Here is a 13,091-nt window from a genome sequence, read left to right as displayed (position 1 = left end):
AGCTTCTTGGTTGATACTGGTGTCTCCGCTCGGGTGACTGTCTAGTTGCTCGTCGTCCGGTATTTTGAGGATTATGCCGCCGATCGGGCGAAAGCAATCGGTGGTGATAGCTCCTTGGCTGAGTGACCGGGGCGAGACTCTGGCAGTCCCGGGTGTTGTGAGTCGCCGACTGATGAAGCGAGCAAAACATGGGAGTCCATACCATTCCCTTTGGCTTAGGTCGTTCGACCACCACGTGCTGGACAGTGTGCTGCCTTAACTCCTGGTGAGGCCTCATCCCCTCGGCTCGGGGTCCTTTTGGTGGTTGATAGTTGGTGGGCAACCTCCGCTCGACCGACGTCGCTGACTCTGATGGCGCTTCCTTTTTCCGGGCCGCTTGTGCCTCCTCCACGTTTATGTATTCACTGGCCTTCTTCAGCACATGATCGTAGTCACGTGGAGGCTTCCTGATGAGCGAGCGGAAGAAGTCTCCATCCACTAGCCCTTGTGTAAAGGCATGCATCATTGTTTCGGATGAGACGGCGGGGATATCCAGGGCGGCCTAGTTGAATCGCTGGATATAGGCTCGGAGAGTTTCCTGGGCCCCTGCTTCATGGAGAATAAACTGGCACTAGTCTTTTGGTAGCGCCTACTACTTGCGAAGTGGTGGAGGAAAATCATTCGGAAATCCTTGAAACTCCGAATCGATCCGTCCGGTAGTCTCCGAAACCATGGTTGTACCGAGCTAGACAGGGTGGTGAGGAAGACTATGCATTTAACTCCGTCAGTGTATTGGTGCAGAGTGGCAGCATTATCGAACTTACCTAAGTGGTCGTCGGGGTCGGTTGTGCAGTTATATTCTCCGATTGCCAAGGGGGTGTAATGCTTTGAGAGCGGATCCTGAAGAATGGCCTCGGAAAACTGTCGGTTGATCCGTTCGGGGGATAACTCGGCCCGAGGCGCCTTCCCCTTCCTAGCATCCCACACGGGCGCTTCATCTGATGACCCTTGATGGGCTTGGGTCAGCTCGGACGGAGTCTAGAACAGGGCCCTATTGAAAGGAACGGGGGCGGGCGGCGCGTCTCCTGGGGTGCCGATCTGTCCTCTATTCTGCGCCCAGGTAGAAAATTACTCCGGTCGATCTTCTGGCATCGCTCGGCCACCCGACACTGAGGTGGCCTGCTGTGCCAACCGCTCGTTGTGGGCCTTTTGTTACTGCTCCACTATCTTCGCGGCTCGCGCCTGGATGAGCGCGTCGAGCTCTTCCTGGGAGAACGTCACGGTGTGTTGGCGTCCAGCTTCTTCCATCGTCTCGGCTCCGGATTCAGGTGTGTTCCCACAGACGGTGCCAATTTGATCCTGTCCGTGTGCTGAGCCGACGAACGCTGGGGACGTGGCGCTCCCGTTGATGACGTGTAGACCTCCGACAGCTGTGAATCTCCGACTGCTGTGAACCTCCGACGAGAACCTGCAAGCACAAAATCGAGCTAGGAAGGGGTTCTCGGCGACGGCCCTCCGACGCTCAAGTTAGCTCCAGCGGGAAGAGATCGAAGCAGAATGACGAGAATGAAAACTGTAGCTATAGTGATCTAGAATGCCTACCTCCGTCGAAGCCTGCGTGTCCTTATATAGGGCTCCCGGGAGGATGCGTGCATGCACCTCAAAGCATACATGGAATGGCCGTGTCAGAAAAGCGTACCTGGCACCATGCCGCAATCGTCCGGGCATATCTCTGACGTGATAGTGGATACTTCCACCGTACGATTCTCTATCCGATCCAGCCGCCAACCCTGCTGTTTGTTGACGACACACGTCCCGAGAAGGATATCCTCCACTGCTCCCTTTGTCCCCTTCTGCGCCTTGTCCGGTTTGGGTCGAGCGGGAGAGCCGCTCGGCACCATAGGGCTCAGGCCCGAAGGCAGGCTGGACCGAACGAGAATGCCTCCTTGGTTGAGCTGCAGTTCAGCCGAGCGGACAGGACGCTCGGCTTGGCAGTTTCTCTGTACTGGCAACTTATGAGCGTCGGAAGCTCGACCCGTGGTCGAGCTGTCTTCGCACTAGCCCTAGCGCGATCCTGTATGAGCGGCCATGAGACTTCTCCTGGCCGGGTGGTCATGAGACCTCTCCGATCGGCCAAACCCGTAAGTTGACCCCTCTGACCTTAACCTCCACGTGTCGTTGACCCTTACCCATGTGGGTCCCCCTATGCTTACCGCCAGATCAGTATGTAACTATCCATTCTTGCTCTTCTATTTTTGTGTGTGAAGAGGGAGAGAGAGAGAGAAAGAGAGAGAGAGAGAGCTCTCTAATTTTCGAAGTTCTTGGAGAAGAACCGAGGGACTTCCTCGTGTGGATATCGTAGAGGCATGGACATTCTAATCGCGCTAAGAACTACTAAAGCATCAGTGTTGCCAGGATTATTGTGTTCACATAACAAAGGTAACAATTTGATCAAAACGTGTATTCTGTATTCACTTGGATCTTTAGAGGGATCCTTTTTCTGCTATGTATATGTTGTTTGTCGCAATACATCCCTATAGTGGATTGGGCAAGTTCTCCTGAAGACAGACGCTCTACTAGTAGATATGCAATGTTTCTTGGACGAAACCTTATCTCATGGAATTCAAAAATACAATCTACAATATTATCTCGTTCAAGCATTGAGGCAAAATATAAAGTTATAGTAAATACAACATCTGAAATTATTTGACTTCAATCACTTCTCTCTGAATTTCATCTTGCATCAAATATATTGCACCAAAAATTTAGTGTAATAATATTAGAGCAATATATCTCACAGCAAATACAATCTTTCATGCTCATATAAAATATGTGGAATTTGATTTTTATTTTGTTCGAGAACGTATAACGACTCAATAATTATCGATTTTTTATATTTCTACAGAGGATCAAATTGATGTATCTTTACTAAATCATTATCCAAATAATCTTTGATCAACAAATTAGCAAGTAAACTCAACGTCAAAGATCTCTCGTTGAATTTATCACGTGGGAAGAGGGGATAAAAGAGAATCATTCAATATGATTACACTAAAATAAAATTAAAATTTATTAATTATTCCTTTTATTTATCATTTTATCAATTGACGGAATCTTATAATATTTTCTTTATTTATTATTCTATCAATTAATAGACCTTATGATGTATTTATAAATTATCCTTTTATAGATAAATCAAATCAATCAATAATTTTATTATTTAGTTTTTTATCCAATCAATTTTATCTTTCATCCATAACTGGACAAGCCCCTACTATGACCCATACCCCAAGAGACTAGCAACCATAACAATTAGAGTACAAGTCATATAAAAGAGGTAAACCCGATCCTAACTTTATTTCTTCTATTTTTTGTTTTTCTAGCTTAGCATTCTTTTTCTTCTCTCTTGAGCTACGTCACTGAGGATTGAGTTAAGCAACGGAAAGAATTTGACGGACAACTCCGACACCCTTTGACGCATGTTAATCCACACAAAATCATCTACATCACTGAAGGAAACTTCTACATTAGCCTTCGACTAGTACGTGGATTTTGGATGCATCACCCTTCTATTTATATTCAATTTTCTTACACGTTCAGTCAACAAAATAACCATTCGTGAGTGTCAAATTATGAGTCTATGACCATGCATGACCAACCACAGAATAATGCATGGCGTATAATAGATGGACCTTGTGTTGACGAATTTCATGTACCAAACTCCACAGGGAACAAAGTTTTCCCTCGTTTGTCATTGAGTCCACAAGCGTCTCTTCTTAAGGATACATATATTATATGATTATTATTTGCTAGATGCAACCCTATTAATGAAAATGAACAAATATCAAATGAACCCATTGATTATTTGAATCGTCAAAAGGAGTCACTTAAAAAAAAAATCTAAAGAATACCCTAATATATTACTTAGATCAAAAATATTTTTATTTAATGTTATTGCAACAAACTAGTAGCAGCTGTTATAATATGTTGCAGCTAGTGGTGGATCCATATTAAAAATATAATGAGGTGCTCAAAAAATGAATTAAAAAATATTTTTTACTATTAAATAAATATATCAAAAATAAAAATATTGAATTGATAATCATAATGAAATAGATATAAAAAAAATATATGCATACCAATAAATTAATTATTTCTTGACACTTCAACGACTAGTATTGGTCTGGACATATAAACAAGAGGAGAGACAATTATATCCTACGAGTATTCATCTATTGAAAATGTTGTTAAATTTGTTCATTTTCAATTGTCGTAAAAATATCTTTCACAATATATATTATCAAATTATCATTCATCCACTCATCCTCATCCTATTCGCAAATCAGTCTTGATAATTTTCATCACAGAAAAAATCCTTTCAACAAAAGGAGTTGTAACTGGTAAACCAATGCTAACTCGATTAAACGATATATCAATGAAAAAATTATATTCTTGCCAGTTTCAACTATCTTTTTAGCAAGACTTCCCAAATCTTCAATCATAGAAAATTCACCTCGTACATTTTTAATTTAAATCTCAAGTTGGCCCTCAAGTATTACACGATAAGTCAATAAAAAATCCTCCGAATAACGTTCAGCAAAGGCGGAGTAGCTTACCAATGTCAGATTGAGAAAAAGAGTCTTTTGGATATAAGCAAGCAATGCAACTAAGTACCTCTGTACTTGATTCTGAAAAATGATTATTCATATCTTGAACCATCATATCAAGAACCTAATATTGTGACAATAAAAAAGTGAATAAAACATACTATTACAAAATTAAATTCAATAAAATATTTAGAAATAATATCTCACAAAAAAAATTCAACACGATAGTGATGAAAATTAGTAACCATTTGCCCATTACGTCTACTACGACTACGAGATTTCATATTTTCTTCTATATTTGATACTGGGATCATATGGTTACTACAAAATTTATTGACAACATCGAAAAAATTCTCTCATCCTTCCTCTCTCAAATTTAGTAATCGAACTTTCATCATCTTAATCAAACTGATAGCTAGTACAATGTTTTGATCCTTTTGTTGTAAGGAAAGTGACAATTCATTTATGATTCCCAATAAAGATTTCATCATATGTATCACAAACACAAATTCATAATTCTCCATTATATCAATCAAACTAGCGGTGATACCACTATTATCATCATTAGTACCATCATCACACACATTTTCAAGTACTTGTAAAATAGAAGTCCACATAGACATCAAATGGACAATAGTCATATAATGTGAACCCCAATGAATATCCCCTGGTCATTTAAAATTGATTTCCTAAATTTTTTTCCTTCACCACTAACAATATCTCCTTTCTCTAAATATTCTACAAGTCTGTCATGTTCAAGTTGTCTAAACTTGTCTTTTCTTTTACATGAAGCACTAGTAATATTCACAATCATAGTAACATATTGGAAGAAATCACTCACAATTCGATTGTTTTTAGCAACTACAGCAACAACTAGTTAAAGTTGGTGAGCAAAACAATGAACATACATTGCAGATGAATTTTCCATAAATATGAGAGCTTTCAATCCATTATACTCACCTCGCATATTTGAAGCTCCATTATATCCTTGACCTCTCAATCTTGAGAATGATAACTTATGTTTTGTAAACAATTCATCAATAGTCTTCTTCAAAGAAATAGCAGAAGTGTCAGCTATATGCATAATAGTTAGAAATCTTTCAATAACACATTCATGTTTATTCACATATCTTAAAACAACTCTCATTTGCTCTTTGACTGAAATGTCTCAGCACTCATCAACCATACAAGAAAATATATTGTCTTTTATATAATTAAGAATGACATTTGTGACTTCAGCATCACAAGCATGTGTTAAATCCTTTTGAACTATTGGAGACTTCATTTGATTGTTTCTAAGGGCATCCTCATTCATTGTCTTGACAACCTCATCATTTCTTTGGATATACCACTCAATCAATTCAAGAAAATTACCTTTATTTGAGGAACTTGATGACTCGTCATGTCCACGGAATGACAAACCTTGTTTCAAAAGAAAGCGTGTAACATCCAAAGTTGTCGTTAATCGAATGTGATATGCAACCTTCATTCCACGCCCCTGTGCTTGTAGCAAATGTGACACACTTTGTTGTTGATTTTGAAAAGCCTCAAGTTATATTCTTGCATCATTGTGAGCACTAGCTACACCACCAACATGTGTATTAAATGCATCCATTACTTTTCTCCAATTATTCATCCCTGAATTAGTAAATGTCTCATCTCCAACTTGACATCCTCTATGAGAATTTTTAAAGAGATAGCACCAAAAACAAAAAGCTGAATCTTTTGATATGTTGTACTCTAACTATGAAATTTTTTTGAACCAAGTAACTTAGAAACATCTATGCTCTTTACCAAATTGTCTTTGGGGATAACTATGGCCAAATGGTTGACAAAGATGTCTAATCAAATATTCTCTTCTAATATGATCTCTAATTGAAATATTAAATTCATTAATTGATTTGCCTAGTCCTGGATCACTAACAACATCATCCGAGTTGAATTCAATGCGAGAATATTTTTTCTTACTATTTTCTTCCTTAGAAAACTCAACATTTCGTTTTAAAAATTTCTCCATAACCTATGTCAATTCATCAAAATTATTAAATAAAAATAATATGTAAAATAAATAAACATAATATGTATTATGTGTAAAAAAATCATAAACGCACAATAAAATAAAATTAATGATAAATCAATACCTTTCAACTCCAAGAAGAGACGAGGCCTAAGTCTGGGGGCTCGACAGGGGATGGTTGTATGCTAACTTCTTGTGGCAACAAGTCGCCTGGCGGTGGCACCGCAGCAATATAGGCTACGGTAGGCAATAGCAGTCGAGTCGAGCGTTGTAGCCTGTCACAAGCGAGCCGTGGGCGAGGGGCACTGGACAGATAGGCGAGCCACTTCCAGGCAGACTGCAAGTGAGTGGCCAAGTGGGCGAACGTGCGCTGAGCAAAAAGGCAGGCAGAGGTGAGCGGCACTGCTGCAGGCAGCGATCAAGGTGAGCAATTGAGCAAATGTTTGAATAGGGTTATAAGTTATTAACGTTTTTTTTTTCCTTTCCTTCCTAACTTAAGCACATGTGTCATTAGAAAAAATAGAAAAACAAATAAAATAAAAAAACAACAACAAAAGAGTCGTCTTCTTTATGACTCTTTGATTTCTTTTGCAGACTGCAGTGGAGATAATGTGCACGATGCAAACAGGCGACGGCGAGTGCAATTGCGAGTCTATGACACCGGACGACGGGTGGACAGTGCTACTCAAGCTCATCATCCTCATCGACTCATCGCGATCTCGCCCCTCGGACTATAGGTTGGGAGCAAAGTGGTGCTTCCGCACACTCTCGTGCCCCCTTGTCTCCGCCACTAGTTACAGCGATAAGGATATTTAGTTGTCTTCCATCATAATTATTACAATATGTTAAAATAAATATTTTCTAAAATTCAACTTAATAAAAATCACACATAAAACACTTTCAAATCAAAACATATTTTATCCAAATGGTCAAATAAAAATTTAAACTTATTAAAAACATCTTTAACAATATTAAAGACCATAAAATTATTATAGCTCCCACTAATTGACTAGTTGTAATATTCATTTCATGATTACATTTTATAGTGATTTTAATCTTTCTTTTAAATGATTTTAATAAGTTTAAATAATTTTAGTTAAGTTGATATATAATTTTTAATTTAAAATTATTATATGTACAAATTTTTTTAATCAAGTTAAAGTGATTTATTTTATCATATTATGACAACTAGTCAGGCTGTAGCACTAGAATAAAATATTTGGATAAAAATTTAAAGGGCGTTCCAAATTTTAAAAAAAATATTAAATGAGCATCTCTTTTCTAAAAAAAATAAAAATAAATGGGCACCCCTTTAATGATTTTATCCTAAAAATACACCTTTGATCTAACACTATTGTAATAATTATCTAGTAGCTGTCACAATATGTAGAAGATAACGAATAACTTCTATAATGTGTAGAAACTACCCAGTAACTGTTATAATGTGTTTACATGAGTTTACACCATGTAAAAACTACCTAGTAGCGCAACAAGTGGATGCTACCTAGTAGCTACTGCATGAAGAAACTACCTATTATCTGTTATAACGTATTTAGGATGAGTATAGAGTTTAAGGTTATAGCAACTATAAAAGCTTTTACGACCATTTTTAAAATGATTTTAAGGAAGTTTAAATAATTTTGACCAAATTGATAAATATTATTTTAATATAATAACGTTTAAAGACCCTAAACCCTAAATTCATCCTAGACACGTTATAATAGTTACTAAGTAATTTCTACACATTGTAATAACTATTAGGTAACTTTTATACAGTATAAACCCTGAATGTTAAACACTAAACTCAACATAAACATGTTATAAAAGCTATACGATAGCTTCTACATATTATAATAGCTACCCGTTAGTTTCTACAATAGCATAGGTCAAGGGATATTTTGAGGATAAAAATATTAAAAGGGTGCCCTTTTGATTTAATTTTTTTTTAAAAATGCACCCTTTTAATGTTTTATAAAATTCAAGACACCCTTTTTAATTTTTGTCTAAAATATTTTCACCCTTTTGATATTTGCCCAACAAAAATTACAAACATCAAGTATCTCAACAAACCTCTGTAATAAAGAACCCAAAAGGTTACCAACCACCCTGTCTTCTCTTGGCAAAGTTTGCTGCACGTGATTGTAAACCCAGCTCATCTTAATAAGATCGGATGGGGGGAAAAATGCTCCATATGTTTGCGTATCTTACGCAAGATTAATTTTTTTTCCGCCATCAGACTTTATAAAATTCTCTTGTAAACCGAGCATGTTTGATCCACATTCTAATGACATATGAACTTGAAAATCGAGTTGTTCGATAATTGGTCCATTTTGAGAGTCAATTAACAATGATTATTATACTTTTCGAATTATTTATTTTTGTTTCCTCGTTTATGTGAGATCAGTACCGCATACCTCGTCAAAATCAACACTTTTGATCAAAATTCCATGACTGAGATTTCCGTGTACTTAAGACAGAACTATATTAAAAGAAGTAGCTCCATTGTAACATCAAATTATCAGTTACATCTATTTCATCCAACATTAAAAGGAAAAGCCATTAATTCCATCAAATTCGGACAACTCACCTCTGGGTCAGAAACAAAGATGAACGATCAGAAAGTAAAGCAAAGAACAAAGGAATAAGAAAAGAAACAAGGTTGACTAGGTTTTGCCCTGGACTACAAAATCAAAGCATAAATAAAAAAAGACAAATCATCTGCTTAATTCTCCATAAAATGTTGAAAGGAGATGGGAACTTACAGGTTAACAATGGGATCAAAGCAGCCATACCTCTTCATCTCTCCTGCGATCCACGAACTATAACAATAGCAAACTAAAAAACCAAACAAGAGTCACGACCAGAAGGCAAATACCAAAGCAGAACAACTATATAATAAATAGAATCAAGTCCGAGTAACTTGACAACTAAAAAGAACCACATCGTGAAACTTAAAACATTTTTATTCGTGGGGATAAAATGTTCAACATGCATCCGCTCATGCAGTAGTGCCAAGAGATTCAAATGGCATGCAAGCTACTAGGATTCATCACAATAACTAGTTGGTAGAAAGATCTCAGCCTCAGGGCGTTAAGATAACCGAGAAAGAAGATGGTTGTTTCAAGAGTCCACAGCAGTCATCCTCAGTCTCTCAATCTCCCACCCCACAATACTCGCCCTCATTAGACTGCTAACGGTCCTCCACGCCAAACCCAAGTTTTTCCACCAGTCCCCCGTCGCCATCCTCTTGTGGAGGTAACTCTCAAACGTCATCCTTTGGACGTACTCGTCGGCGCACAATTCCACCAGCGCCTCTCGACCGGCATTGCTCCCGTAAAAGACCCTTTGCAGTAGGTCCAGGAAGCGAAACATTCCCAAGTATTCATCGTCCCATTTCCCCAGGTACTCATTCTTGAGGTCGGTCTCAGTGACCATGCCACGCTCCTTCCATGACCTCACTATAGCCTCCCCGCACATTCGCCCCGACTTGGCGGCGAAGTAGATTCCTTCGCCGGAGCAACGGGTGACGTACCCAGCTGCGTCTCCCACCAGTGCTACCCGCCCTACCACTCGACGCGGCCGCGGGTGCTCGGGAATTGGGTGCGCCTCCACACGGATCACCTCCCCGCCGACGATTTTGGGCCCAGCCCTGGCGCGGATGCCACCCTGCAGTCGCTTGATGTCGTGCTTGGCGATGGACGTCCCAGTGCCGACGGCCACGTGGTCGCACTTGGGGAAGACCCAGGCGTAGAAGTCAGGCGAGACGTCGGTCCCGACGTACATCTCTGCGAGGTCTGCGTAGTGGGACATGGCCGCGGGGGGGAGGCGAATGCGCTCCTGGAAGGCAATGGCGGTGGCGTAGCCGCCGGCGCAGACGGCGCGGGCGACCCGGCTGTTGGCACCGTCAGCTCCGACGACGACGTCAACGGCGAGGGTGGAGGGGATGCCGGCGAGGGAGCCAGGGGAGGGCGGGGAAGCGGTGTAGTGGACGATGTAGGGATCAGACTCGGACGCGGGAAGTTGGAGAGAGGTGCAAAGGCCAGGGAGGAGGTGAGCGCCGGCGCTAACCGCTCGGTTGCGGAGGAATGAGTCGAGGACCTCGCGTCGGAGCATGGGTATGAACTCGTTGGGTTGAAGGGATCGGCCGAAGTCCGCGATGCGATTGGAGGGGGAGAGGACGCGCATGCGGGTAACGCAGCGGTCGACGAGGTGGGCCGGGAGGTCGAACTCGGAGAGCATGCAGAGGGGTATGGCTCCACCGCAAGGCTTGGAGCCGGAAGGGGATCGCTCGATGAGGAAGGTCTCGACGCCGCCAAGGGCGAGTGCCTCGGAGGCAGAGGCACCGGCGGGACCACCTCCAATTACGGCCGCGCGGAGGGGGCGGGAGGAAGAAGAGGAGGCCACGATGGGGACCGCGGTAGAGGGAGGCGACCTCCGCGTTGAGGTGATGCGGTGGGCTCTGAGCCGAAGATAGAAGCGGGAGGAGGAGGAGGAGGAGAGAAGGCAGTGGCGGTGGCCGTGGAGAGGATGGAAAGAGGAGACGGCGGCCATAGTTGTCGGTGGTGGAGAGTGTAGAGTAGTGTGATTTGCTGAATCAAAATTAGGGTTGTTATGTTGCCGTGCTACGATTGTCGACCATGGACCAAGCGCGGGCCACCCACGTTGGGTGGGTTCCTTTCCCTCTGTTTTTGTCTGAGACAGGGAACATCCCAATCCATCGTCTTCCAAGTTCCAAATTACACATACACGTCCGAACGATACCACCCGCACATGTAAGTTCGTGGCGTCTGGGGCGGTAAATGAACTACAGTTGTGAATAAGTTAAGTATTTAATTTGATAAGTGTTTATTTATATTTATTTAATATATAAGATTAATTAAATAAATAAATTTATATGATTTGTTAAATTAAATAAATAAATTTAAATATATATGTATTTAGTTCGTTAATATTTATATAAGGATATTCATGAATAATATTAATAAATAATATTTATGAATAACCTTCACAAATTATATTCATTAATAATTTTTTTTTAATATATTAAATAAATAATAAAATAAATAAATAAATAAATTTAAATTATCAAACTCAATAACCAATTAAATAACTAAAAATTTAAATAATTAAACAAATTTGAATTGAGAGCTCGATAATATCTAAATGAATCAAACTCGAACCAAATTCAAGCCAAACTTAAATTGAGAGCTTAATAGCATCTAAACAAATCAAGCTCAAGTCAAATTTCAAACAAATTCAAGGACATAAAAAATAAATCAAACCAAATTTGAATAATCATTTAAAAACTTGATTCATTTTAAGTTCATCTCAGTTTGACTCGATTATTTTATTAAATAAATTTAAACATCCTAAAATTCGGCTCGATTCGACTTATTTATCATCCTAATTGCGTCCATCTCATATTCCTATTTTTACCTTAATCTTAAAACTCTTATATAGAGAAAAAGAAAAATCTATTCAAAAAGTCGCTCCATTAGTAATATATTGACATTTTCCTAAAGGACACGTCTAGTTTTTTAAAATTTTATAAAGAGCACTAGAATACCCCCCCCTCTCTCTCTCTCTCTCTCTCATAGCTACAACTCCAACACAATCTTTAAAGCATCCAAATCATATTTTCAAATGGAAAAAAAATGATTCCAAAGATTATTATTATTAGTCCTAGTATTAATTATAAGATAATTGATAAGAATATTTTTTTATTATATTTCACTAATTAATAAAAGATAAAGTTTATTATTATATTTACTTCAGTTCAGTGTCGAATGAATAAATATAATAATGTCTTAGAGTAGTAGGTTCTAGTATACAACATATCAAGTAGTTGAATTGATAGTGGGATATTGTAGATATATAAAATGTTACTCTTAACTATTCCTAATCAATCATTAATATACAAGGACAATATTAATGTGTTGAGACTAGCATGTAAGTCAATGGATGACTTAATCTCACAAGTTATAGATATGAGATATCATATTGACACATGAGTATGTATTAGAGAATATGTACTAAATTAACTCACCATGAGATATTTCATAAATCGTTAAATAAGTGTCATAAATATTCTCATGTGACTATTGTTGGTGCAATATTCCTTAGGTCAAGGTTGACTGGTTTGACCAAGCTTGAGTCTTGGTCATAGTTTCGATGTTTGACAATACATGTAGACACATGGACAATGCAGGTGCAGTTGTTCATGTGGGGAGATTCTGATCAGGGACTGATCAGTGTGAATGAAGAAGAGTCAAGTAGGTATACCTGACTGGAAGGAAATCCTGGTGAGTGAAGCCAGGTGAAAGTCCTAGTGAGTGAAGCTAGGCAGATGGAAATCCTGGTGAGTGAAGCCAGGTGAAAGTCCTAGTGAGAGAAGCTAGGCAGTATGGAAGTCCTGGTGAGTGAAGCCAGTCGGAAGGAAAATCCTGGTGAGTGAAGCCAGGTGAAAGTCCTAGTGAGTGAAGCTAGGC

General features: G+C 39.6%; 1 protein-coding gene across 1 annotated transcript; it reads right to left on the bottom strand.

The window, feature by feature from the left end:
- Positions 1-9,548: 9,548 nt before the first annotated feature.
- Positions 9,549-11,218, bottom strand: LOC122056583 (geranylgeranyl diphosphate reductase-like). The gene has a single exon (XM_042618597.1). It carries the CDS (start codon positions 11,152-11,154, stop codon positions 9,724-9,726), a length of 1,431 nt encoding a protein of 476 aa, XP_042474531.1. The 5' UTR covers positions 11,155-11,218; the 3' UTR covers positions 9,549-9,723.
- Between the last annotated feature and the right edge of the window lie 1,873 nt (positions 11,219-13,091).

The sequence above is a fragment of the Zingiber officinale genome, chromosome 1B (assembly GCF_018446385.1).
Source record: "Zingiber officinale cultivar Zhangliang chromosome 1B, Zo_v1.1, whole genome shotgun sequence".
Taxonomy (NCBI): Eukaryota; Viridiplantae; Streptophyta; class Magnoliopsida; order Zingiberales; family Zingiberaceae; genus Zingiber; species Zingiber officinale.
The sequence above is the reverse complement of the archived record's forward strand: the minus strand, read 5'-3'. Positions and strand labels throughout refer to the sequence as shown.

Bases quoted from the DNA above. Each gene is read 5' to 3' on its own strand.
- LOC122056583 (XM_042618597.1), bottom strand. From the start codon at position 11,154: ATGGCCGCCGTCTCCTCTTTCCATCCTCTCCACGGCCACCGCCACTGC.